The sequence below is a fragment of the Sorex araneus genome, chromosome 1 (genome assembly GCF_027595985.1).
Source record: "Sorex araneus isolate mSorAra2 chromosome 1, mSorAra2.pri, whole genome shotgun sequence".
Lineage (NCBI taxonomy): Eukaryota > Metazoa > Chordata > Mammalia > Eulipotyphla > Soricidae > Sorex > Sorex araneus.
The window spans coordinates 40,960,197-40,987,901 of record NC_073302.1 but is presented as its reverse complement, the minus strand read 5'-3'; the positions used below and the strand labels follow the sequence as shown (position 1 = coordinate 40,987,901).

Below are 27,705 nucleotides of genomic sequence, written 5' to 3'. Positions count from 1 at the left end.
GGAGTGGACACTGGGTCCCTTAAGCACTGCTTAGGGGTACCCTTCCCCCAGCTCCCAAATCGAAAACTTCTAGAGCCAGGGATTTGGTTCAAAAGTCAAACACATGCCTCAAGTATGAAACCCTGCGTTCAACCTTTTTTTTGGGGGGGGAGGGGCACAGCCCACTGTACGCAGGGATCACTCCTGATTCTGTGCTTATGAATTACTCAGGGAGCACCTGGTGGTACCAGGGGACCATATTCAGTGCCAAGGATCAAACTGGGTTCGGACACATCAACCTCTGTGAACTATCTCTCCAGCCCTGAGTTCAAGCTCTGGCAAAGCAAAGAAATACACACACACACACACACACACACACACACACACTTACTTTTGAGGGTGGAGAGTGAACACACCTGGTGGCTCTGCACTCAGGGATCACTCCTGGCTGAGCTCGGAGGACCATATAGGGTGCCGGGGATTGAACTCAGATCTGTGGCATGCAAAGAAAGCACCCCACCCACTGAACACTCGCTTCAGCTCCCCTCCCTCCCCAAGCACTGACATATGAGCAAAGCTATGAGAGATAAAGTTAGAAGATAGGTGAAAGGGGAATCTCATTAGCAAATAACATGCAAGTGCTGGACAAGGCCTCTCAGCACCACAGCAGAGCCCTGGCTGGCCACATGGTCAAGGAGCCTCCTGAATGCCACTTGAAGATCCCTCCCCACAAAAACACCAGAGAAAGGGGTGATATCCACAAAGATCCTACATACTTTTTTTTAACGATAAAAAAAATAACTGAGTCAGAGGCTGGAGCAATAGCACAGCAGGTAGGGCGTTTGCCTTGCACGTGGCCAACCCGGGTTCAATTCCCAGCATCCCATATGGTCCCCCGAGCACCACCAGGAGTAATTCCTGAGTGCAGAGCCAGGAGTAACCCCTGTGCATCACCGGGTGTGACCCAAAAAGAAAAAAAAAAGGGTCAAACTGTAGGTGAATAGGTTAATTCACAGATACAAATGGTCCACAAATGCCTCATTTGTACAATTATATAGAATTCAAGAAATACATTTTCAAGATACTATATCTGACTATTTGTATCTGATAATGGACAGAGAATTTATTTACATTTTACATTTATATCATTTAAGTTCCAGAACTGACATGGATTTTTTTTTTTCTTTTTGGGTCACACCCAGTGATGCTCAGGGGTTACTTCTGGCTCTGCACTCAGGGATCATTCCTGGTGGTGCTCGGGGGACCATATGGGATGCTGGGAATCGAATCCGGGTCGGCCGCATGCAAGGCAAATGCCCTACCCGTTGTGCTATCGCTCCAGTCCAAGAAAGTACCTAAAATCAAAAAGACAACCTAGCAGTTCATTAATTTTTTTTTCCTTACACATTACACACCCGATATGGGGTGTATACCCAAAATACACAAAGGACTCACACAACTCAAGCACAAAACAAGCCACCTCCTGCCCCGAAGGGAACCTGCAAGAATAGATACTTCTCTAAAAAAGATACCACACCAGGGGGGTCCACAGGAAACATGGAAGATGCTTCCCCCATTGCTTATTATTAGGGAAATGCGAACCCAAACCACAAGAGGCTATCACCTGTCACCTGTGAGAACAACCTATTCTAAAAAAGACTGGAAATACGTGTTTGAAAGGACATGATGTAAAAGGAACTCTAGGTACCCTGCTCGGGTGAGCATAAAATGGGGCAGCATCTGTAGAAAATGGCACAGAGCCGCCTTTAAAATAAATAATAGTGCAAATGCCCTGTGATCCAGCAATGCCACTCCTAAGCTTTTATCCAAAGGCTAAGAAAACACTCGGATGAAAGGAGGTGTGCTACGTGCACCCCTGTGCTCGCTGCAGCACTGCTCACAAGGCAAGGCACGGGATCAATATAAACAGCCATCAACCACGGTGAGTGGCTGAGGACAAGGGTCTAGGTAGGCCACGTAAGGCGAGCCTGCCGCTGAAAACAATGAAACTGCCTTTTGAGATAAAAATGAATGGGTACTGACGTGATTGGTGAAATAAAGAAAGATTGCTATCAGAAGCTTCATTCAGGTGGAAAATGAATTGTTAAAGCAAATACGGCTGACACATGTATAACAACAATGAAATGAACTCCCATATGCAGTGAAACCGATGGTGGATATTAGCGCAAGAGGGGAGAAGTGGAGGGGGGTCGGGGGAAGGGGTACAGGGGTCATGGCAGGGGTCCCTGAAGTCTTGGTGGTGGCGGTGGTATTATGTACCTAGACATGTGAAGTTAAAACCCTCAAATTCATGATATTGTGAGCCAATAATTCATCAACAATGCTAAAATGATTAAGGAGATAAGGGGCTGGAGAGTGTGCGCGTATATGTGGGGGGGTGCGGGGAAGATACGTGCCTGGGGTGCAGCTGACCCTGCTTATGTCCCCAGCAGTGTGTGGCTTCCTGAGCACTGCCAGGTGGCCCTGGAGGCACTGGCAGGTGTCACGTCAATCTAATTTCTCCCCTTAAGGAACTTTAGAAAGACAGGCAGACTAAACCTAAAGCAAACACAGGAAGACAGTTTAAAAGATCAGAGCAGAAGCTCATGAAATAGAGAACAGAAAAACAGGAGACAAAATCGATGCACCCACGTTGGTTCTTTGAAAGCAATAACAGAGGGACATACTTTGGTCTCAGCTCACTGAAAAAAGAGAGAGCTCTCAAATGACCAAAATCAGGCACAAAAGTCAGTGCTTGGGAGAGCCCAAGGCAAGGAAATTAAAAGGTTTACACAGGAGGCCTATGACTGTCACCAACAGTGAGATGACAGTTTCGCAAAGTGGGCAATATTGTGCCCCTACACCACCCCCCCCAACCCAACACTGGGTGGGGAAGGGGGAAGGAGAGAGGAAGTAGCTTCAGGTGCAGTTCCCCCAGGCCAATTTTCTATTTGCCCACTTAAAGAAGGTCAATTTCCAGGGGAGCACTGAGTAATCTTTTTTCCCTCTGAAAAGGTGTTGGTGATTGAGTCAGTTTGGGAACCTCTGTGACTGAGATCCAGCAAATTCCTCGAAGACATAAACACACAACGCTGGGGCTGGAGCAATAGCACAGCAGGTAGGGCGTTTGCCTTGCATGCGGCCGACCCAGGTTCGATTCCCAGCATTCCATATGGTCCCCTGAGCATCACCAGGGATGATTCCTGAGTGCAGAGCCAGGAATAACCCCTGTGCATCGCCAGGTGTGACCCCCCCAAAAACAAACAAACAAACAAAAAAACAAAAAAACCACACACACACACACACACACACACACACACACACACACACACACTGCTGACTCAGGAATAAACAGGAGCTCTAGGCAGACACCGAAAAGCCTTTGACCAGACATCCGAATTCATAAGAAAAACATGCCATTGCAGGCACAGTACAGAATGCAGGAGTATCTGCTGGTGGAGTGGGGGACAGTGAGGTCCCACGCTAACACGCTGCTGCCCAGTGACAGACTGAGCACGCTTCCTCTGAGATCAGGATGTTCCCCCCCCCCCCTTAGCTGAGCCCTGAACTGGTGGGACATTCTAACCTGGGTGACTGGGCCAAGGCAGGCGAGCTCACGAGAGGAAAGGGGAGGAGGCACCGCCTTTCTCATCTGCAGCGCCCAACCCCTGAAGCATAAACTCCAGCAGGTGTGGGAGAGGTTTTTGCGGTTGTTGATGGGGCTTTAGGTGTAGATTCCAAAGAGCGCTCACTGATCGAGTGGACTTCTGACTGTGTGACTGCTGGAAGGGTCGGGTGGAGGAGGATTGTCCATTAAGCCTCGGTCCTGGCTCAGGGCCCATGAACGGGCACCGCAGGGCGGTACAGCTGGCCGGGGGGTGGACAGCACTCACGCTTGCTGGGAAGCCACGTGGAGTGGTGTGAGCAGCCGCATCAGGACTCCCAGGAGGACTGGTCAATGCTGGAGGCTTGCCACAAGCATGTGTGTGTGGTGGTGGGGGGCGGGGAGGGCAAGGGGTGGTTTGGACAGAGAAAGGGTCAATATGATCCCTCTGGACAAGAACTGAGTGTTCAAAGTACGTAAAGGGATATACATGATAACCTTTCAGTATCTGCATTGCAAACCATAACGCCAGAGAGAAAGAGGGATGGAGGGGAGGAGAGGGTGATACAGGGGAGAGAGACAGAGACAGAGAGAGGAGAGAGAGACAGAGACAGAGAGAGACAGAGAGAGAAAGCACGAGGAGAGAAAGAGCGAGAGAGAGGAGAGAGAGAGAGAGGAGAGAGGAGAGAGAGAGAGAGAAAGAGAGAGGACAGAGAGAGACAGAGACAGAGAGAAGGAAACTGCCTGCCCTGGAGGCAGAGGAGGAGAGGGGATGGGGGATGGGGGAAGCTGGGGACACTGGTGGTGGGAAATGTACACTGGTGAAGGGACGGGTGTTGGAATATTATATGACTGAAACCCAATCATGAACAATTCTGTAACTGTGTATCTCACTGTGATTCTATATTTAAAATAAGAAAAATGAAAAAAAAAACAAAACCCACCCACCCGACAGGAAGGGAGTCCAGAGGGCAAGGGCCTATCTATCATTCGTGTACAGTAGTACAGAACTTGAGGGGATTAGCATGCCTCTAACATGCGGACCGTGCCACTGGCTGCCTCTCACGGAGGCCAAGAGGGATGGGGTGACTCTCTCACATTACTCCGCAGGCTGCCACAAAGCGGGGCAGCAGGGCTGGGCACTCTGCTCCCCACAGCAGCCGGCTGGCACAGTCACCCACACGATTGAACCTCAACTGTCCCGACACTATGAATAGCCACAGGCTACTGCGACCCCCAGGCTGATGCTACTGAGGCCCAGCAGTGTTCAGGGGCTCTGTGCTCAGGACTAGCCCTGGGGGTGCTTGGGGGACCATATTCAATGCAGGGAATTTGGGATTCAAGCCAGAGTCTGCTGCACACACACGGTAAGTACATTAACCCATCACCTAATTCTCTGACACCTAGCCCGTGACTATTTTAGGAAAGGGGGCACACCTGGCTGTGCTCGGGGGCACGTACGGACTGCTAGGGATCAAACCTGGTGGGTCATGTGTAGTGTCAGCACTCTGCTGTGTGATATCTGGCCCCTTGTCCCCCCCCCTTTTTTTTTTTTGCTTTTTGGGTCACACCCGGCGATGCACAGGGGTCACTCATGATTTTGCACTCAGGAATTGCTCCTGGCAGTGCTCAGGGGACCATATGGGATGCTGGGAATCGAATCCAGGTCAGCCCCGTACAAGGCAAAGGCCCTACCCACTGTGCTAACGCTCCAGCGCCCCACCCCCCATTTTTTTTTTTAACATATCCATCCTCTTTCCCTGAGACTCCACCCAACAGCCTATGCAACCTTCCCAGCCCCTCCTCTAGCCCACTCAGCCCTCTGTAGTCTCTGGGGTTTCTCGCTAGGCTACGGGCAATGTCACCTAGAGAAGGGAAGGCTGTGGACTAAGGGGGTGGGGGCTGAGATATAAGCCAGGCCCAACTCTCCACTCATCCTGGTCCCTAAACTCCGGGTCCAGCTTCAAAACCTCTCCCTCCGCCTCTAAACTCAGCCCCACCGGGGATGAGAAACTAAACAGGGACACGTGCACTTGGAGGAAGCTTGACTCTGCAGTCTGCTCTGCTGAACGTAAGCCGGATGGACCCCCCCAAAGGGGTGGGGGGCTTGAACAGGTAGGAAGACCATGCACAGAGAGTGTCGTACTCATCACATTCAATCCTCCGCCACGCCTGTGCGGTAAAGCTTCCCGTTATCCACTGGAAGATAGTCCTGCTGAGGGTTTCCCAGGAACAATACACTCCTGTCCAGCCCAGAGTCCAAGGGACGAAGAGTGGTGCCCTCTTGACTCACAACTGAGTGCCGGAATGCAGGAGAAAAAAGGAAGAGGGTAACACACACTGAATGTCAGCGCAGCGCTGCCACTGGGTCTGCACCCTTGGTCGCTGAAATCACTAGCTCCCACGGTCGTTCTCCCCCTTATGTACTTCAGTGTGCCCCTGCTTATCTACAAAGGGACATGTGCATGGGGAGGAGGATAAGCAATTAATAAGGGGAAGGGACAGAACTAGCAACTCATATTGGCTGCTTTGGGGCTACTCAATAGTACTGGTCCCGTCCAGCATTAAGGTCTTTCTCTACTTGGACCCTGTTTCTGGATCCCATGAACAGGAATGCCAGAACTGTCAAGAGTTGGGCTCCTCTGACCCAGATGAGGTACCGAGGCTAGCTTATGAGAACCTGTGATCTCACAGACGGCTATACCCACTGTCCACAGCAAAACAGACCTTTCCAGCTTTCCATCAACATCATTTTTTGGGGTTTTGTTTAAGTTGGTCTTGTTTTTGAATCATCTCTGGCAGTGCCCAGGGCTGACTCCTGGGTCTCCGCTCAGGAATCACTCCTAGCGGGGTTTGGGGAACCCCATGGGATGCCAGGGATCAAAGTCGGGTCGGCGGCAGGCAAGGCAAGTGCCCTACCCACTGACTGTACTCTGACCCCAACACCATTTTAAACCAGTCTTTTCTTTTTTCTTTTTTTGAGGGGGAGGGGGCATTTGTGCTCAGGTTCTACACCTGGCAATGGGCTTGGGGAAAGAAGAAAAGGGAATCAAGGCTCAAGCAGTGCCAGGGCTGAGTGGCTGGCCATGCAAAACACTTACACTTGCTCTCTGGGTCATCTCCCCAGCCCCTCAGTTGGGGCCTTTATCTTTATTTTCCCACTTTCCTTTCCTTACTCCTGTTGCTTTTGCACTGCCCGGGGGGTCATACGCAGCTGGCGGTGTTGCTCTCACACACTTGGATGTGGTGAGCTGAAGACCCCACACTTGATGGTTGTATGGGAGACCCCAGACAGCAGAGCCCCTGGAGTCATCCCCTGGGCTGGTGCCCAGGATGGAGCTAGTGGCACCAGCGGCCTCACACCTGCCAAGCAGGTGCGCCACACCTGAACTCATCCCAGCTCCCTAGTCAGGATTTTACAGCCAGGTACCCCAGGCCACAGACAAAGGAAATAAAGGCTTTTATCATATGCAAACAAATTCTGGCACAGCTTCCTAGACATGTTTAAAGAGCCACGCAGAAGCCTCCTTTCCAGTACAATGAGTAATCACAGCAGGAACTGCCCAAAGGCCTCTGTATAAAGGGAAAGCCAGATGTCCAGGAAGGTCCCCGTGCCCCCTTCAAGGAACTTCAGGCACCCGCACAAATCAAGGGCTGGGAACATGACACAAGAAGTTCACATAAATCTGTCACTCCCTCAGAATCCACACTTTAACAACCATTATCTCCAGGAATTTATAACTCAGGGAGGGAGAGGATATTCCACTCATCCTGTAAAGCAATGTGGCGATGGGACCGGGTGAGAAAAGACCCTACCTTCTAGCCTAGAAATTTCTCTCTAGCAATTTATGCCAAGGAAATCATTCAACTCAAGTGAAGAGCTACACACAGCAGAAACACCCATGCCAAGACTATCCAGGCAGGGCCAGGGATCTGGCCCAGTGGCTAAGTGTTTGCCATGCACACAGGATGCAAGAATTGGATCCCTGGCATAGAAAAAATAGAAGAGAAGGGAAGGGAGGGGAAGGGAGGGGAGGGGATGGGTGGGGAAGGAAGAGGAGATTATGGATGATGAAACCTGAAGTACTGAATGCTGAAGAAATATCTATAAGGATTTTAGACAGGTACCAAGGATAACTAGGATAATTAAAACAATGCAAAGATTTTATAAGATAATACTGAATGTGGGCCTGGGAGAAAGTACAGTGGGTAAGGCACTTGATTTGCTCTTGCCCGAAGCTGGCTGACCCAGGTTCAATCCCCAACATCCCTGAGCCTGCCAGAAGTGATCCTTGAATAGAGTCCTGAGCATAACCAAGTGTGGGCCCCAAACCAAACCAAACCAATAAACAACAACAAAAAAATACCCAGCAAAATGATTATGTTAAATGAAAATAGCAGCACAAATAGTTTCTCAACAAAGTTGCAACAGAATAAATATGCATTTGAAAAGTGCTAGCAAGTTTGTTATAATGGCAGGCACATTTTCTGTTATAATGGTAGGGGACAGACCCCTTATTTTTATTTTTTTAATTTTCATTTATTTATTGATTTATTTATTTTGCTTTTTGGGTCACACCCAGCGATGCTCAGGGGTCACTCCTGGCTTTGCACTCAGGAATTACTCCTGGCGGTGCTTGCAGACCCCTTATTTTTAAACCTTTCATATGCTCACACTGTTTTTAGCTAAAAGGGGGGAAGGGTCAAGAAATCATACAAAGGGCGGGGGGGGGTGCCAAATCTTGACAGATAAAGAGTGATTACATCCCTGGGCCCTGGAACTGTGGCAGAAAGTGACTGCTCTGCAAACTCAAGACTGGGAGTTCTATCCCCAGGGCAGACCATGAGCAGCCAGCCATGAGCCCAGCAACTCTTATCCAGGACATCCTGGACACAAGAGAGTGTGTTCTCCAGCACACAAAACGTCTGTGTGAACTGCAAATAAAATGTACAGCCCGGGGCTGGAGCGATAGCACAGCGGGTAGGGCGATTCCCAGCATCCCATACGGTCCCCCAGCACCGCCAGGAATAATTCCTGAGTGCAGAGCCAGGAGTAACCCCTGTGCACTGTTGGGTGTGACCCAAAAAAAAAGCAAAAAAAAAAAAAAGAAAAGCACAACCCAGGCCAGAAAGACAGTACAGCAGGCAGGGTGCTTGTCTTGCATGCTGCTGACCCGGGTTTCCGGGTTTAATCCCCAGCATCCTACATATGGCAATCTGAGCATTGCAAGGAGTTATTCTGGAGCCCAGAAGCAGGAGTAAGCCCTGAACAGGTGTGACCCGCGCCTCCCCTCAAAAAAAAATTAATAAATTTAAATTTTTCCTTTGGGCCAAAGCAATAGTACGGTGGGTAAGGCAATTAATCGCAGTGCCTGCAGTCGACATGGATTTGATCCCCAGCAACACATAAGGTCCCCTGAGTGCAGAGCCAGGGGTAAGCCCTGAGCACTGCCAGGTGTGGTCCAAAAACCAAAATAAATAACTGCAACTTCCAGCAAGCACAGTCAGTGATGTGTTGAGCCCTGCACCCTGGGCTATGTCGTGTGACTCCTGGTCAGCACCTGCATTAGCACCTCAGCGACCTCCCTTCAAGCACCAACGCTCGAACCCGCGTGAGCACCCTAGCTAGCCGCGCCCCTCAGTTCCAGATGTGCCGTATTCAGAACTCATTCTGTGCTTGCACCGGGCAGCTGGGGTCCTTCTGTGTCTGCTGGCTCAACTTCACAGTACCTGTCAGGTAGATCCTAGCACCGGCCCCATTTTTACGGGTGGGAACAAGGAGGCTAGTAACTTTCCCATACAACACAATTAGCCAGTGAGAGAAAAACAGAGAGAGAAACTTTCCCTCCTCTCCCCGCCACTCCCCGCCCCCTCCCGCCCCCGCCATCCACCTGCTAAAATCGTCCTGTCTGCTCTCACAGAGAGAGCAAAATTCTCAGCAAAACCTCCCCATAGAGCCCCCAAATTGGTAGTGAGCTTTGCAGGGGATTGCAGACGCCTTTCACAGTTATGGGTCTGACCGGGGTCATCGAGAAGAGGAAGAAAAACATTCAGCACCAACAAGGCCCTGCTGGCCCCGCTCCAGTGAAGGGACGGAAGTTCAGACTTGCCCTCCATAGTCAGGAGTCAGGAGGCCCAGAAGTCAGAATCCACCCGCCAAGGCCTGCACGACTTCCCGCCACTTCCTGCCCTGCCCGCCATCTCCTTCCCCCGGCTCAGGTCCAGGCTCCAGCTTCTTTCTCTGACCACCTCTTGCTCTGCCTGCCCCTACAGGTGACTGAGGTGACAAGGCCCAGTGGAGAGGGCAGTGGGGCTCTCCTAGGGCAGCTGGTAGAGATGCAGGCAGGACCCTCACCCCCCAACCAGGGGCTGGAAGATGCTAAAATCAGGGCTGGGGAGGGAGGCTCCTCACTTGTGACCCTGGCTCTGGCCAGGTCAGAGACCCTTAGTGCCCTGGAAGCATCCACTGCTCCCCTGACCACACCACACAGCTGCCCTGTCCATGGCACAGGTGTTCCGGTGGCGTTGCTAAGAAACCAAGATTTGCAGAGGAGTAAATGAGTTCATGTTTATCTTCTGTAGAGCCCCTCCTCACTTGGAGGTGAAGACTCAGACTCACCCATTCTCAGCAGGCAGGGACCCCACCCAGGCTGCCTGCCAAGGGCACATCTGAGCACTAGGAATGACCTAACATCTCCAGGACAAGTACCCGGAGCGCCTTAGAACACAGAAATCATTGGTGGTCCCCAGCACACTGCCAGGTGTGGCCCCAAAGATACCAGCACCCGCACCTACTGCTCCCCCAAAGAAACCTCGCCACCGGGCTGAATGGAGCAGCCCCCCACCCCCACCCCAGCATGGCTGGAGAGGCCCCTTGGTGAAAACTAAACAAAACATAAATACCAGTTTCCCTGGGTCAGCCTTCGACTCCAAGGCTTTTTCCTGTTTTGTCAGGCTGGCAGTGTCCCAAAACACCAATGACAGTGCTGTGGTTTCGGGACATCAAAGGCAAAAGGACCCGGCACACTGAACAGGAAGAAACTTCGAAAGGAAAAGTTTGCAGGCTTATTTAGACGCGTCCTGTCACGGGCTGGGGTCCCTCCTCACACCCCCCAGGCCCACATGACCGGCAGGAAGGTGCCTGACTTCACAGCATGTTGGCCGCACAGGTCTGCCGTGACCCTGCCCCATCCCTCAGGCGGCCTACCCATTAACCCGGGTGCCGGGTGCCGTGCCAAATGATTCCTGGCACATTCCCAGTCCTTCAGTGTCCCTCAAGGAGGAGGACTCGGCCCCGTGAGGTGGTTTCAGCACTGAGAGGCATTCAAGGACCCCTCTTAGGCAGGGTCTGGGAGATCATATGTGGCCCCAGGGCGGCTCCAGACAGGAATTCCGGGAAACCAGAAAGAAAGGGCCTCACTGCCAGGCCTGGAGCCAGCCACCGGGGGCCCCTGAAGGCGGGGCAGGCAGACTGTGTGTGTCTCCGGCTGCTTGGCGAGCTTGTGCCTTGCTCCTGGAAAGAACAACTCAGAGCTCTGAGGGCTCTCTGGTTCGGTCCCTGGTACCACCAGGCAGCTGGGATTGGGTCCTACTGCGACACAGAGTCCTGGCGGTGCTGGGAGTGATGCCCGAGCACTGCTGGACATGACCCCCAAATCAAAATAAATTTAAAAATCTAAGAGGGGCTGGAAAGATAGTACAGTAGTAGGTACAGCAACGGTCTTGCATGTTACCTGGGTTCTCACCCTGGCAACACACACAGTGTCTCCCGGCCCGGCCAGGAGCGATCTCGGAGCAGTGGGTGTGGTCCAAAAAACAAAACCGTAAATAAAAAGAACCACATCTCAGTCAACAGCACAATGTGTCACCCAGTGCCAAGACCCGTAAGCTCCAGGCTTCCAAGATCTAGAGACTCAGGAAACAAGAGGCAGGGGAGGAGTGGGGAGGGTTCCTGGGAAAGTTGCTTCCTGGGGCCTCACTCCCAGGAGTCCTCTGAATTTCTGCCACCTTGATGCCAAGAGCCTGGCCCTCTGCCCCTACCCCAGGTGCTTCCTGCATCTAGTTTCCTTTTTAATCAGAATTCTAGAAACATCCTTCATTCAGCAGCCAGCAATATAAATCCACCAAGGCTAAAGCCAACCCATCACTTCCAATGAATGGGCCACTCCTTTAAGCAAGGCTGGTTTCATAGCCCGGGCCTTTTCAAAAAGCGCACACCCATTGTTTCCATTTTCATAAAGCTCTCCTAGGCAAATAATCCCTAAAGGGCAGAAAGCTTTATGCATGAGCCTCCCCACAACACCAAGGCGAAATAAAACCTGTGCGTGCTTGTGCACACATTGTGTTCCAACTTTTTTTTTGGGGGGGAGCACACCTGGCAATGTTCAGGGCTTACTCCTGGGCTCTGTACTCAGGGATCACACCTGCTAGGGCTCAGGGAACCATACGGGGTGCCAGGGACTGAACCCAGGTTAGTCACAAGCAAGGCAACGTCCCTACCTGCTGTACTATTGCTCTGGCCAACTTTGAAGAGAACCTTAAATCTAAAATGCTGATCATTCCCCCTGAACACCACCACCAGGTGTAGCCTTTAATGCCAGGTACAGCCCTAGAGGCCAGAGTGGTCTGGGTAATCCCTGGCTCACAGGGCCCTCACCCTCCAGCCCAGCTGGCAGAGTAATTTAAGGAAAGTCCGTGGAAGGGGGATCATCCCAGAGCCTCTGAAAACCCCTTGGGAGGACCTATAACACCCTCCACCCAAAAACACTCGTCACTGAGCTCCTGTGTGTGTGTGTGTGTGTGTGTGTGTGTGTGTGTGTGTGTGTGTGTGTGTGTGGTGCTGGTCACTGAGCTCGTGGGGTGGGGGACACAGGGGTCAGGTTGCATGAGCACAGCTGTGTTAACGTTTATGGTTTTGACATATGCAGCTACTAACCTTACGACCAATAAAGCAAACAAGAGCCTCCATCACTTCCTTATGGAGGCTTCTAGTCTTCTAGTCCTCCTCTTTCTTCTTTCAATTTTTTTTTTCGAGGGAGGGGGAAAAACAGTAAGGTTTACTGGAAAGGACAGAGAAAGGCAAGGAAACTCCCCAGCTGGGGAGGAACTTAGCACTGGGCTAAGTTCTCTTCCTCTCTCTGTCCCAGCTCTCACCAGGTTATCTATCGACACAAATTTATCTGTATTCGAAGATGTCAGCCTCTCCCTTAAACAAGCACCAGCAAAAAAAGAGGAAACACAAAATGCATTTCCTCCAGGCCCCACTTCTTAAACCATGAGGGTTGAATCCCAATGAGTGTGGGGGTCACAAGTCATTCAGCAACAGTGAGAGGTCTCTGAAAACAGAATGCCCAGAGATGAATTTGAAATGCATCCTGTTCCTGTATCTGAGAGACTTCGGGCAGTGTTTGTCCACACTGCATCTCTCAGGATAAGAGCGGTGGTGTCGGCTAGAGTTCAAGAAGCAGGCTGGAGAGACAGTACAGTGACTTGACTTGCACATGGCTGACCTTGGTTGTATCCCCAGGACCCCAGGTGATCCTTCTAGAGTGGTCCCTGAGCACAGAGCCAGGAGAAAAACCCTGAGCATAGTGGAGTATGATCAAAAAAAAATTTTTTTAAAGAAGCAGTAGAAGCAACACTGTAGTAGGGCCAGGGTTTCCGCCATCAACAGAGCTGACTGCCAATCAATCACCAAAACAGGCTGCAATGGGTGAAGCCTCGCTAACACCTTACCGTCCTGGGCATGGCCCAGCCCTCAACCATGCCATGAACACTCTTAGGAATTTTGTCTTTTTCTTTTTGGGTCACACCTGGCGATGCACAGGGGTTACTCCTGGCTCTGCACTCAGGAATTACTCCTTGTGGTGCTCAGGGGACCATACGGGATGCTGGGAATTGAACCCGGGCCGGCCACGTGCAAGGCAAATGCCCTACCTGCTGTGCTATCCCTCCAGCCGCAAAGACTCTTAGGAATATTTAAGAGCTCTCCAGGGGATTCAAGTAAAAAAAAAAGGTCACTGTCACTGTCATCCTGTTGCTCATCGATTTGTTCGAGCGGGCACCAGTAATGTCTCTCATTGAGAGACTTATTGTTACTGTCTTTGGCATATCCAATACGCACGGGGTAGCTTGCCAGGCTCTGCCACGCGGGCTCCATACTCTCGGTAGCTTGAGAATCTCTATACTCAGTGAAGAGGAATCAAAGTGCGCTTTTTCTTCCTTTTTTTTTTTTTTAAATTCTTCCTACTTAAACTTCATTTTTTAAAAAATAAGTGACTTTATTTTGGGGTGGAAGCCTGTAGTACTCAGTGCTTACTCCTTATGGGGTGCTCATGAATCACTCCTGGTAGTGCTCCATTACCCGCAACCCAAGCACCACCTGACCTGATCCTACCATCTCCCCGGCCCTTAACTTCCCAAACTGCTTTCAAAGAGCGGACGTCACTTTTTACCAAGAGGAGATCTCCCACACAGAACAAAACCAGAGAAGGCAAGCTTTCTGGGCAAGCAGATCAATTCCTCTCCACTCCCCAGGGGGGCTGGAGACGCAGCTCCTGAGCACAGCCAGGCCAGCCAGAATCACCAGGGCCTCTGCCAGAGTGCCTGAGCCTCATCTGTGCCGGAAGAGGGTGGGCAGAGGCCAGGCTGAAGAAGTGGAACCTGAAACCTGGAGCATGTGACTCAGTCCCTCTGCCTTCTAAGGACAAATCCCTACAGGCCACATGGACCCAGAACCAGTTCCTAGCCAAAGCCAGAGATGACCCTGAAGTGACCAGGACATCTTGCAACCTGAAGACTTTGAACCTCGTGGAACAGAACCCAGATATCTCCCCCCAAGTGCCCATCACTCACAGACATTGGTTGTGGTCCCCAGGACGCTGCACCTAAGAAAGAGGCTGGGGCAGTCTGATGGAGGTCACTGAATCCAATCTGACCTTTACAGGGACCTCACTGCCCAGAGAGCATGTGGGCAAATGTCAGAACCTAATGGAAAAGTGCCCAGGCCTCAAAGGACTTCAGAAATGGAGCATATTCCTTGTCCTGGGACAAAAGATCAACACTTAAGGGGTGAAGAAAAAGTGGAATTAGGGCTGAAGCGATAGTACAGTGGGTAGCGCACTTTCTTTGCACTCACCCAACTGGGGTTTGATCTCCATATAGTCCTCCAAGCCCTGCTAGGAGTAATCCCTGGGTAGAGAGCCAGGAATAAGTCCTGAGCACTGCCAGGTATGGCCCAAAACAAAACAAAACAAACAAAAAAAACCACTGGGATTGGGTCTGGAATGATAGTACAAAGAGTAGGGTAGGGTGCTTACCTTGCACAAGTAAATTTCTAATCTCCCATCAGGCACAGGCAGGAAATAGGATCACAGGAGATCACAAGATTGCAGGAGGCCTTGGGGAAATAGGCCATGGAGAAATCAGCTGGGCTGGCAACCACAGACTGGACAGGCCCTTTCACACAAACAGAGTTCAGCAGAGCCCCAGAATTCTTGAAGGTGCCCACGAAGAATGTGAGCTGAGCGCATTTGAGGCTTGAGACTGTCCTGGCATTGACTGTCATTCCCAACCAACAATCAGTCTAACTCCCCACCCTACAATCTGCTACTATATCCAAGACCTTCTCTTAAAGCCAGTCACAGGCGGGCAGCAAGGGAAGCAGTGAGTTAAAATTTAAGCAGCAGAGCAAACAGATCGCTTCAGAAATTGAAAGAGGATTTTCATGCAACCAGGTAAAACCAGGGCTAGATGGGCAGAGAAAGAGCATAAGGTTTAAGGCATTTCTCTTGCATGAAGTCATTGGCCGATCAATCCCCCAGTACTGCATATGGTCCCCGAGCTCCACCTGGAGTGACTCCCCAAGCTGGGGAGGAGTCCTGAGCACTTCTGTGTGTGGCCCCAAATCAAAGAAACAAACAAAAAAGCTCCAAAGAAACAGGACTGGAGAATTTTGACATCCATTTTGAGTTTCTGGATACAAGAAGGAAGACTTGGGGCTAGAGCGATAGCACAGCGGGTAGGGCGTTTGCCTTGCACGAGGCCGACCCGGGTTTGATTTCCAGCATCCCATATGGTCCCTTAAGCACAGCCAGGAGTAATTCCTGAGTGCAGAGCCAGAAGTAACTCCTGAGCATTGCCAGGTGTGACCCAAAAAGAAAAAGAAAAAAAAGAAGGAAGAAAGATAAAAAGGAGCAAGGCCAAACCTCAAAGTTATCAGAAAGGCCACCCTGGGGCTGAAGTGATAGCAGAGTGGGGAGAGCATTTGTCTGGCAGCACTGCCAGGAGTAATTCCTGAGTGCAGAATAACCCCAGGAGTAACCCCTGAGCACAGCTGGGTAGCACTGTAGCACTGTCCTCCTGTTGCTCATTGATTTGCTGGAGCAGGCACCAGTAATGTCTCCATCGTGAGACTTCTTGTTACTGTTTTTGGCATATCAAATATGCCACGGGTAGCTTGCCAGGCTCTCCGAGAGGGACGGAGGAATCGAACCTGGGTCGACCGCGTGGAAGGCAAATGCCCTACCCGCTGTGCTATCAGTCCAGTCCATCTGAAAAGTATGTATTGAAAATAATTAGCTGGTGCTCATTTCAGATGCACATATACTAAAATTGGAACACTACTGAGATTAGCAAGGCCCCTGCATAAAAATGACATGGAAATTTTTGAGGTATTTCATATTTTTGTGGAGGTGAAGTGTCTAAAATGTGTCTGCTGAGGAGTCAGGTTGGAGGCTGGGAGGGAACTTGGAAGTCTTTGGTGTGGGGGGAGTCACTGGTAATGGGACTGGAGCTGCGAACACTGTCAACAACTTTGCAAGTCAGTGTCTAAATTTTTTTTAATTTGAATAATAAAAATAACTGATTGGACAGAGATTAATATGGTCTTGTATATTTTTCTTTAAAGAACTGTGTTAGGGCCAAAGCCCTAGTGCAATGGGTAGGGTGTTTGCCTTGCACTCAGTTCACCAGGTTTGATCCCAGGATCCTTTATGGTTCACCCGAGCACTGCCAGGAGTGACTTCTGAATGCAGTGCCAGTGTAAAGCCCTAGGTACCACTGGGTGTGTCCCCTACCATCCACCACTCCCGCTGCTCCCCCCGCCCCCCAAAAGGAAAAGCTGTAGGTAAGGCTCAGGGAGAAGCTGGGGGGACACGGGAATGGCCTGGAGAGGCTCCTTATGACCCTGCATTCCCAGAGACCAGGGAAGCAGGGGTGGGAGAGGGGAGGGGCAGGGCCCAGGAGGCTCCGAACACACGCAGTCAGGATCTATGGCCAAGACCACACAAGCCTCCGGCAGCCCATGGTAGGTCCCAGTGGGTTGCCCATCACCAGCTAGAGGGCAGGCTGCCCTGAAGTGCCCACCTGCTCTCCATGACCTCCTAGCCTGGATCAAGGACAGCAGGTCAGGTCGTGACCAAGTCTTGGAAAGGAACTGCAAGTAGTGAAAGGCTGCAGTCCCCCCCACCCTGCCACCGCCCCCCGCCAGCCAGGCTTTCTCCCACCAACCCTAAAAAACACTGGCAAGGTGCTAGGCTCGACACCTGCCCAGCAGAACATATGGGGTGGACTCCCCCAAGCACAGGCTCCCAGAGACTTTCAGCTCCCTCGTGTGTGTGTGGGGGGGGGGGGAGGGTGTAGCGGGGGAGGGGAGGGTAATCCTGGCAAGAAACCTCCCTGGGGAGCCAATTCCCAACCACTCAAACCCGAGAGCTCCACTGAGATCAAGGAAACCTCTCTGGGGATGGAGTGATAGTACATTTGCCTCGCATGCGGCCAACCTGGGTTAGATTCCAAGCAACCCATATGGTCCCCCAAGCACCACCAGGAGTAATTCCTGAGTGCACGAGCTAGGAATAACCCCTGGTGTATTGCCAGGTGTAACGAAGAAAGAAAGAAAGAAAGAAAGAAAGAAAGAAAGAAAGAAAGAAAGAAAGAAAGAAAGAAAGAAAGAAAGAAAGAAAGAAAGAAAGAAAGAAAGAAAGAAAGAAAGAAAGAGAGAGAAGAAAGAAAGAAAGAAAGAAAGAAAGAAAGAAAGAAAGAAAGAAAGAAAGAAAGAAAGAAAGAAAGAAAGAAAGAAAGAAAGAAAGAAAGAAAGAAAGAAAGAAAGAGAAAGAAAACCTCTCTTCCCTCACTTTCTGTGGTTGGCTCCTGGACACCATGGTCCCAAGCATGCCCCAGACAGGGAGAGATGACTCCTCCAGCCCTGGGCCACACAAAGCCCAAGTCCTCACCCTCCCAAATCCCTTCTGTCAGCTCAGAAAGCCAGAGAACTGAGTGTTAGCAACACAGCTAACAAAACAAACCAAACTGTCCCTAACAACTCCCAAGACCTGACGGGGGCACTTTCTGTATACTGCTCATTAATTCCTCCCTCTTTTAGCTGAACACCTAGGCAACAACTGGAAACAAGAGAAGACCCACACTGGCTGCTGTCTATGGAGGCCTTCCTCTTGCCCCTCTCACAAACACTTTCCCTGCGCCTCCGGGGAATGCAATTTCAAGGCCAGTGCCTGGATGATGATGACTGAGCACCCTCCAAGTTGCCACGTACTCAGCACGATCTCATTTAGTCCTAAAAATAACCCTGTGAGCTTTGCACCGAAAGAGAGTCTTGCTGTTTTGCTTTTTTGTTTTGTTCTGTTTATTGGGACGCAGGGTCTCAGACCATCCTCCAACAAGCCTGAGATCCCACACAGAACAGCTCTGCCCAGACAGCTCCTCGTTTTCCAGGACTGGTTGGCTTCCCACGCTAACCGGCGTGTCCAGAGGAATTCCAGTTTCTGCTGCTGAAAAAGCCTCCCTGATGACCACAATCCATGTCTGACCGATTCCAAGAGCTTCCTCCCAGACTCAATAGGAAAAGGCAGGAGTGGTTCTGGAGACATTGCGCAAGAACCCTGGAGGGAGCCCGCGTGCCAGGGTTCGGAGAAAAAAAACTAGCCAGTTCCTAATGGCACAATGCCTCACTGCCAGCTTGCCAGCCCGCCCCCCGCCCCTCCCCAGAACATTCTCTAAGCCTTGGCCGCTAGCTAGACATGAGCAGCCACCTGTCTGGTGATTTGGGGAGCAATCTGTGGCTGCCTGGAACCAAGTACTTGTGGGTTACAATTTAAGGAGATGTCTGGGGGACAGGGGCGGGTGGGGTGGGGTGGGGTGTTTCGCCTCCTGCAGACGTAAGTAATGCAAACCCACCCAAATCTCTCTGTCTGCTCAGAAACAGACCAGACACTAGAAGCCCTGCTCACACCATCTGGGCAAAGATGTGCACATAGCATAAGACCACATATACACACACCATACACCTTTACACACACGCGTGTGAACTTTATTTACCCTTGCACCGCAGAGGGCCCATGCGTATTGACGACTTTTGGGGAACCTCACAGGGCAGGAAGCAGAGGAGGCCGGCCCCGCGGCAACAGCAGGAACTGAACGCAGTAGCAACAATTTACTCTCATTAAAGTCTACTCTTGTTAACATTGTATCAGCTCATCTCCCCAACACCACCTACCCGGAAACAGGCGCCAGCCTTATTCTCCCCACTTAACAGGTGTGAAACCTGAAGATTACTAAGAAGTCACTTGCCTAGAGAAGTTCAGGAGAAAATTTCACCCGTTTTCAGTAGCGGGAAGGAGACGGGGGACCGGCAAGGGATCTAGGATAGAGGGGAGTGGAGAGAGGGGGTTAGGGGCAGAGGAGATGGGAGGAGGGGGGATGGAGACATCAACCAGGCCATCAAGTTCGTTCCCTTTGAGGTCCCTAAGCTACAAGTCAGCCGGAGCGAAGGCGGCTCCCCAAGCCCTCGGCACACTCGATCGTAAAAACTTTTTGCATGTTGGGCCAGAGGAGGGAAGTTTTCCAAGGCCTCCTCCGGTTCCGAGGCCAAAGGGGCCTGCGGCTTCCCCTCACCCTCACCGGCTTCTGCTCCGCCTTCCAACACGAAACCCAAGGACTCAACTCCTTTCCCGACAGACTCCTCCCCACCCAGTCGTGCCCGAACCGCTTTGGACCGCTCGGATCGGGAAAGGGAAGGCGAAAGGGCACAAGCGTCCCGGGAACCGTGACGGGGAAAGACAGGGAGGAGAGCCGGGGCTTGGAGCCGCGTCGCCTCCCCGGTCCTTACCGAGTAGCGGGGACTCCGGCGGGCAGGCGGGCAGCGATAGCGCCGTGCTGGGGGGCGCGGGCGCGGCAGTCGAGTTGCGGGCGGGCCCGGGGCTGGACTCCCCGGGCGGGCGCGGCGGAGAGGAGACACCCAGAGGCAGCGGCGGCGCGGCCCCGCGCGCGCGGAGCCCCTCGGTGGGCGGCCCCGGCGCCCCGGCGCCGTCCGGGACTTCGTCCAGCGGGGCGCGCGCCCCCACCAGCTGCGGCAGGCGGCGCAGGTCGCTGCCCGCCAGGTAGTAGACCAGGGTGATGCCGAGGTGCAGCGCGCACAGGGCCACGAGCAGGCGGCAGGCCCGCTGCAGGGACGCGCCCGGCATCGCGGCGCTGCCGTTCAGGAGCTGCTCGCGGAGCTTCATCTTCCCGCCGCCGCTTTAAGAGGGGGGTGGGCTACAGCCGGAGGGCGGCCCGCCCGCGGGCCGCCGGCCAGACCCTGCCCGACACTGCCGCCGCGGGGAGGGCCGGCAGCAGAACCAGCGCGGGCGCGGGCTGGCGGGCAGCAAAAAAGTCCACCGGGCCCGGCAGCCCAGCTAGAAGGGAGCCCCGGGCGCGGGCGGGGGCGGGGGGTGGAGACGGAGCTGCCGGCCGGGGCGGGGCCCCGAGCGGGGTTTTCTTGGACAAGCGAAGTGGGCGGGGTCCGGGGGGCCCCGCGGGTTTGGGTTGTGGGCGGGGCCTATCCGGGGCGGGGCAGATATGGGGCGGAGCCTAGACGGGGAGGCGGGGCCTCGTCGGGGACGGGTCCAAGCCCGGGGGGTTGGAGGGTGGGTTGCCAAGGGGCGGAGCTGGAGCTAGTCGGCAGCGGAGGATTCGGGAGGGCGCGGGTGGTGGATGCCCGGGGCGGAGCTGCCGGCCGGGTCGGGGTATTTTTGGATGAGCGGAGTGGGCGGAGCCCGAGGGGCGCAGGTTGGGCGTCGGGGCTGTGGGGCGGGGCCCAGTTTGGGAGGCGGGGTCTGGGTGGGGCGGGGCCTAGGTGGGGGGCGTGGTGCCGAGGGCGGGGTCTCTGGGCAGGAGGTTGCAGCGGGGCGGAGCTGGGACTGGAGGGGAGCCCCTCGCTGAGGATTGGGGATGGCTCAGCCCGGGGGGAAGGGGAGGGCTTCCCCGCACTTTGGCCCCGAGGCCCGGGGACTCGGGAGACTTGGGAGAAGTGCACCCCCACCCCCACCCCCGCCGGACGGGCGCCGCCTCGACGCGGCCCCCTAGAGGCGCCGCGCACTTCCTGGGGAGCTCACGGGCTACACGGCGGTCTACCGGGCGGAGCGCGTGGGGTCCCGGGAGCCTCAGGGGGGCCGCCGGCGCGTTGGGGCTCTGGAGGCGAGGGGACCGCCGCTGCTGTCCTGGGACGGCGTGGGGTTTGGTTGCCCTGGACACAGGCCTCGACGAGCGGCGCGCGCGCGCTGGCCCGGCTGTGGGGCAGGAGGGGGTCGCTGGGGCGTTAGGGGCCCGTTTGCCGCGGGGCCGGACACTTCTACCCCGAGAGGGGGGCGCGCGCGCGGGGGCGCAGAAGGGCCGCGAGGAGTGCCCGCTGCTCCCCCGCAGCCCCCCGCAGGCGCTTCCCGGGGAACCCCCCCGCCCGGTGGCCTTTGGAGGGGAGGGTGCTGGAGAAATGCCTCCGCAGGGCACACCGCGCCACCCACTGAACTCGCAGTGGAAGATGGGGGAGAGTCTCGAGAACTCCCGGGCCGGCCGGCGTTCAGGAGCAGAGCGGCTGCTAGTATTTATTTATTTACAATCCAATTTATGGCCCGCGCGCGCAGACCTGACCCGTCCCCACCACCCCGTGGAGTAACCGCGGCCCCCCTGGGCAGAGTTCAAGACGGAGCAAGACTCGGGAAGCGCCAAGATCCCACCGACGGGGTGCAGAGAGGCAGAGAGGCTAGAGGCAGAATTCCGGCTCCAAAACTTTTTTTTTTTTTCCCTCTGCCGTTTGCTTGGCCCCCCGTGGCCTTGAGAGTCGGGGCGGAGGCTGCATGAGCCAAGTTGCTTGCTTCAGATTTGATGTTGGAGAGAGTCAAGGATTCCCAGGTGTCCCTTCAGAAGGACTCTGACAGGAGAAGGTGTGGTGCGGCAGGGGGCCCCTAATAGCTGTGGTCCTTGGAGCACTGTATGCCAGTCCCACGCAGGCCTACCCCGCCTCTCTCCTCTCTGTGCCACAGCTCCAGCCACCTTGACATGCCCATGCCCATTTCACAGAGGTGAAAATTGAGACGTGGAATTTGGACGTTGGTTGTGGTGGTACAGAACCTGCTTCGTTCACCTGATTTCCTGGCTTGTCTGGTCTTCCTTGCTTCACTGGCAACTCCTGTCTTCTCCGTGGCCTCATTCTCCTTTCCTTCTCTACTCACTTCTTGGGCACGACTGATTTTTATCTGCCTGCCTGTGACTGCCAAACACCTGTGTTCCCAGGAGGGCCAGATGTCTGTCCTCTGCAGGAGTCAGTTGTAATGATTGTATGCTGATGTGAGGGGAAAAAAAATTATGTTTTGGTCTCTAGCCCTGACCTCCAGACTCCTAATCAACTTCCAAGCATTTCAAACCCCGCACATCCTGTCCTCCGCTACCCACTCCACTTCGGTTCTGGAGAGAAAGGCACCATTGTTTATCCTGTTCCCCAGACCTCAGTGGTTCTCCATGTGCCTCTTAGTCTCCACTGTCATTTCCAACCCCTGGGCAAATCTCAGCAACACTTTTTTTTTTTTCTTTTTGGGACACACCTGGCGATGCACAGGGGTTACTCCTGGCTTTGCACTCAGGAATTACCCCTGGCAGTGCTCAGGGGACCATATGGGATGCTGGGAATCGAACTCGGGTCAGCCGAGTGCAAGGCAAACGCCCTACCCGCTGTGCTATTGCTCCAGCCCCTCAGCAACCCTTTCAAATTCTCAGAACCCATCATTCCTTAACCTGCTCTAACCATCTTGCCACCAAGCTCTTGTTCTGGGTTCTATGGTAGCCTCCTGACTGGTCACCAGGCTGATCAGTTTTCCTCCATGGCCCTTCCCCAGGTATTCTCCATACCACATCCAAGGATGCAAGAGCTCATGCAATTCAATTCAGAACAAAATCCGAATCTGTATCAATCAGCCTAATCTGGCTTAGATCTCTTCCTGCCCCATAATTGTTCTCTCAGGTTTGCTCTGCTGTATTTCAGTGTGTAATCATTGCCACTGCATTAATTGTGACATCCACTTTTAAGTAATTTTGGCACCTTATCTAAAAAAAATAGAACTTCATAATGGTCGAGTCCTACTTTTTGGCAAAAGAAATAACTGGGGCTTGTTCTTCTATCCCGTGTTCTTCCTTGAACAAGTATCTTGCTTGCTCACCTACTTGCTCTTTCAAACTCATGTTCTCTCTTTGATATATACTGCTTTCCTTCTCTCCCCCTCCCATCTTTCTAAATTTCATTCAAAAAAATTATCATAAAAATTATTTTGTTCTCTTTCTTTCTTTCTTTCTCTCTTTCTTTCCTTCTCTCGCTCTCTCTCTCGCTCTCTCTCTCTCTCTCTCTCTCTCTCTCTCCCACACACACACACACCACAAAATCTACAACTATGCACTGAAATGTCACAACCTCTAAGTGTCCCCAGTCATTCATCGATTTGTTCAAGCGGGCACCAGTAACGTCTCTCATTGAGAGACTTATTGTTACTGTTTTTGGCATATCCAATATGCACAGGTAGCTTGCAGGCTCTGCTGCTCAGGCTTGTAGCCAGTATCTTTACATTTTCTGTTCAATTGGTATCTTTATTTTTATTTATTTGTTTATTTACTTTTGGCTTTTTTGGTCACATCTGGTGATGCACAGGGGTTACTCCTGGCTCTGCACTCAGGAATTAACTCCTGATGGTGCTCAGGGGACCATATGGGATGCTGGGAATTGAACCTGGGTCTGCCGTGTATAAGCAAATGCCTTACCGCTGTGCTATCTCTCCAACCCATCAATAGGTATCTTTCTATTTGCTGTTCACTTAGCCTGAGCTGCTGGTCTCTCAAGTTTCAGTGTTTTCTCAAAGCTTACCTTAGGAGAGAGATCTTTTCAGACCACCCTGTGGAGATTAATTCCCCAACCAAATCTCTTTTCAGAGAAGCTATCAGTACCCAAGGTTTTACCTTTACTGTCTTGCTCCCTTATTAGAAGATCAGCTTTGTGAGCATGGGAACTTTCATTAGTATTCACTACTATATCCTCAAAAAGTAGAACTGAACCTGCACATTGCTGACACTGAATAAACATTTGTTAAAATATGTGTGAATAAATGCTTAGAACCACTTTGATGGTGTAAGAAGGGAAGAAGAAAAGGTTTATAGTTGGTTTTGAACATGAAAGTCAAGAACTTTTTTCACCCAGAGACAGGGTGCTCAAAGGGCTGGAGCACAACCTTTGCATGCTGGAGGCCTGGGTTAAATCCCCAACACTGCCTGGTCCCCCAAGCATCAATGAGAGTGACCCTGGAGCACCAGCAGGTGTGACCCAAAAAACCAACAAGCAAACTTGTTTACCAAGGAGTTGGGGAGGGGGCAGCTGACCCCGGCAGCCTGAATCTACTAGAAAATGAGCCATCCTGAGTTATACTGACCTGTTGTAGAAGAAGAGGAGAGGTGTAATGTGTGATTCATAACTTACTCTTATGCTGTTAACTACAAAACCACAAGACCCTCTCATTTTCTTGCTATGAACTTCCCTTGCCGTGAGCATGATTGTTACTCCTTATCTTATGATGTCCTTGCTGTTCTGGAGCCCCAAAATCATTGCTGAACTCGAGACCATGAGGTAAGTGCACCCCCACAGTGTTAACACGTAATACTGAGCATGAATCAGAGGGTGAGTTTGCAGAAGTGGCCTATAAAATGCTTGTAAGACCACGGCTCTCAGCTGATTGTTCTCAGACAACTTTGCTGTCTGGACTCAGCCCACTGGTGAGTTAAACCTCCTTGTCGTGGTGTGCTTGATGAAGCAAACTTCCGGTTTAATAGAGGGAAGTAGAAATGTCATTCACGTGTCCCTAGATTAGCCAGAAAGCTGGTCTGAGGGGAGGTCAAGGGCCACAAGCCTGTCCCAGGCCTCTCTCCACAGCCAGGAAGTGAAGAAATGGGACAACACTTGCTGACTGTCCCCCCTGTGCATCTAATGAGGCATGACACCAGCATCCCCACCAGGATGCTGATGGCATGATCCAGCGAGGAGGCCACCAGCTGATCCTTGATACAGACAGACAGACCTAGTGCAGCCTTCCTGAGATCTCTTCACTCCCAACTTTGTCAAGTAAAACAAAAATCCATCCATCAGAGCACAGAGCACAGAGGGGTGGGGTGGGGGAGTGAGAGGGAGGCGGAGAGACTTGTAGGCACTGGTTGACCCAAGTTTCATCTTTGACACCACATACGGTCTCCTGAGCCCCACCAGAAGTAAGCCCTGACTCCAGCCTCTTGTAGACCAAAAAAAAAACAAAAATATTCATCCTAGCAGCAGAAACCTTGGAGGAACAAGCTGGTCAAAGTGGATCCTGGGTTTGATGGTTTCCCCCTCATGCTCGCCCCCCTCCCCTATAGACGCCCCCAGGCCCTCTGTTTCTCCCTGAAGTCTGGCTTCAACTGCTGAATGGAATTTCTTCTGCCCTCCCATTGTGCCCTCAGCTGCACATGAAAATATACATTTCTGTTTCACCCCCATTGATCAGAAAGGCATAAAATAGTCCTAGTGCCTGGTAGCCAGCTATTCAGATATTTTTTGTTTTGTTTTATTTTGGGAGGCCACACCTGGTGTTTAGACTGGAGCGATAGCACAGTGGGTAGGGTGTTTGTTTGCCTTGCACACGGCCAATCCGGGTTTGATTCCTCCGTCCCTCTTGGAGTGCTGGGCAAGCTACTGAAAGTAACCTGCCCACACAGCAGAGCCTGGCAAGCTACCCGTGGCATATTTGATATGGCAAAAACAGTAGCAAGTCTCACAATGGAGGTGTTACCGGTGCCTGCTCGAGCGAATCAATGAACAACGGGATGATACCTGGTGCTGCTCCGAGCTTACTCCCACCTCTGTGCTCCTGGGAATGTTTGGGAGATCCTATGAGGTGCCAGGGTTCAAATCTGGGTAAGCCATATGCCAGGCAAGTGCCCAACCCACTGCACTATCCCTCTGGCCTCTATTGCAGATACCTTTTGCTACCTAACACCCCAGCCCCAAACTTCATGTCATAAAATGAACATTTCTCATGGTTGTATAGGTTGACGGGGCTGATGTGCTTTATGGTATCAGCTGGGGCACAGACACAGTTGGCCCCTCCAAATGCCCTCATTCCCATGGTTGGCAGTTGATGCTGAAGGGTTAGGGGGGAAAGCAGGGTGCTGCATCAGAGAGCATCTTGGTTCTCCTCCACTCAGACCTTTCCACAAAGTCCTCGAATCATATTGTTGTTTGGCTTTGCACACAGAAAGCAGGACGGTGCTTCCTGAAATGAGCGTTTCAAGAGCACATCTTGAAAGATGCACATCCCAGGGGCGTTGGTGGTGGCAGAGGAGTCCCCAGGGGAGGGGACAGGGTAGCTCTGTGTAGAGAGCTTCTTCTATAGCTAAGACCCTGGCTTTGACCTCCACCAAAGCTTATGATTTGAGTAACATTCGCTGTGCCCTCAGTAGTTCCTCTAATTCATAAGAAACTGCTTGAAACAATTTCTTCCTACACACAGGATAAGAAGATAGCTGAATTAGGTCAATGGAAACTTAAAACGTGTCTGCCTGAAAATCTCCATAGCAAGACCACAAATGCATTTGAAACCTCTGTCCTTATCCATGTTACCATATGTAACTTAGAATCCTGCCCGCCTCACCCAATAACCTCCAGTAATGATTTTCTTACAGCTCTTATATCTCCCTTCACTCTTTCAAGGACTCTGTACACTTCCTGGTTCCAAGGTCAATAACAGGTAATTTTTAGGTTTTTGTTATAAAACTGCCATATACATTCCCACTTCTTGGAGCCAATTTTCATTTTGATTATCTATTACAGGGATTAGCAATACATTCCCTTGCCCAAATCTAACCCCTATTTATTTTTACAAATCTAAAGTGATTATAGCTTCACCCAGCTCCTTTATTTATCTTTTACTTATCAGGCTTTATGCTACAAAGACAAATAGTTTAATAAGTATCCTATCACTGCAAAACTATAAAAAGGTACTATCTGATCCCTTACATTAAAAGCTTGCCAACTCCTGTTACTCACAAAACTACCCTTCAGCCTGAAATGTAGCTCGGTGGTTGAGCATTTGCCTTGAATATGTGAGGCTAGATCCCCAGAACTGCAAGAAACCAGTAAGCAAACTATGCAAGGGTCAGATGAATGACACAGTGGCTTAGAGAACTTGCCTTGGAAACGTGTGATTGTAAGTTCAAGTCCTCAGTTTCCCGTGCACGGAGCACTGTCCTGGCCAGTCCACTGTTCAATCTTGGCAGCTCTGCTGTGTGTTATCCTTGGTGCCACAAGTAACTCCTGGGGCATACTGCAGCCAGGTTCATGTAAGCGCCACAAAGAGGGATCTGAATGCTTCTTCTCAGGACTGCAACTGAAAAATAGGCGTGATGGACCCAACCCTGGTTCAATTCCTGGCTCTGATTATGGTCCCCCAAAACCCACCAGGAGTGATCCTTGGATGCAGAGCCAGGAGTAAGCCCTGAACATCACTGGGTGTGCACCCCAACCCCCACCCCACCCCCACACACACACATACACACATACACAAAGTTTAAAGATGGCGCTTGACTTATATCCCTCCAACATGGGTTCAAATCCTTGGTACCAAATCTAGTCTGAGCAACTCCAGGGGCCCCTCCTGAGCTGTCAGAGCCAGAACTTGCCCCTAAGCACTGCCAGATGAGACCCAAACAACCGTCTCCCTGCCAAAAAAAAAAAAGAATCTGTGACTACCCTTAACCCATCACAGCACAAATACACTTCAGAATGCTGC

At 52.0% G+C, this 27,705-nt stretch overlaps 1 protein-coding gene and 1 non-coding gene across 2 annotated transcripts in view; one reads left to right on the top strand and one right to left on the bottom strand.

The window, feature by feature from the left end:
• Positions 1–20,168, bottom strand: part of B4GALT1 (beta-1,4-galactosyltransferase 1) — a 69,709-nt gene extending 49,541 nt beyond the window's left edge. Inside the window, exon 1 of the mRNA XM_055140602.1 lies at positions 19,710–20,168. Coding sequence (XP_054996577.1) covers positions 19,710–20,103 — 394 coding nt within the window. The 5' untranslated portion in view covers positions 20,104–20,168. The remainder of the gene's footprint in view (positions 1–19,709) is intronic.
• Positions 16,166–16,269, top strand: LOC129401374 (U6 spliceosomal RNA). The gene has a single exon (XR_008628300.1). It is a non-coding gene; the product is annotated as a U6 spliceosomal RNA (small nuclear RNA).
• Positions 20,169–27,705: the final 7,537 nt, after the last annotated feature.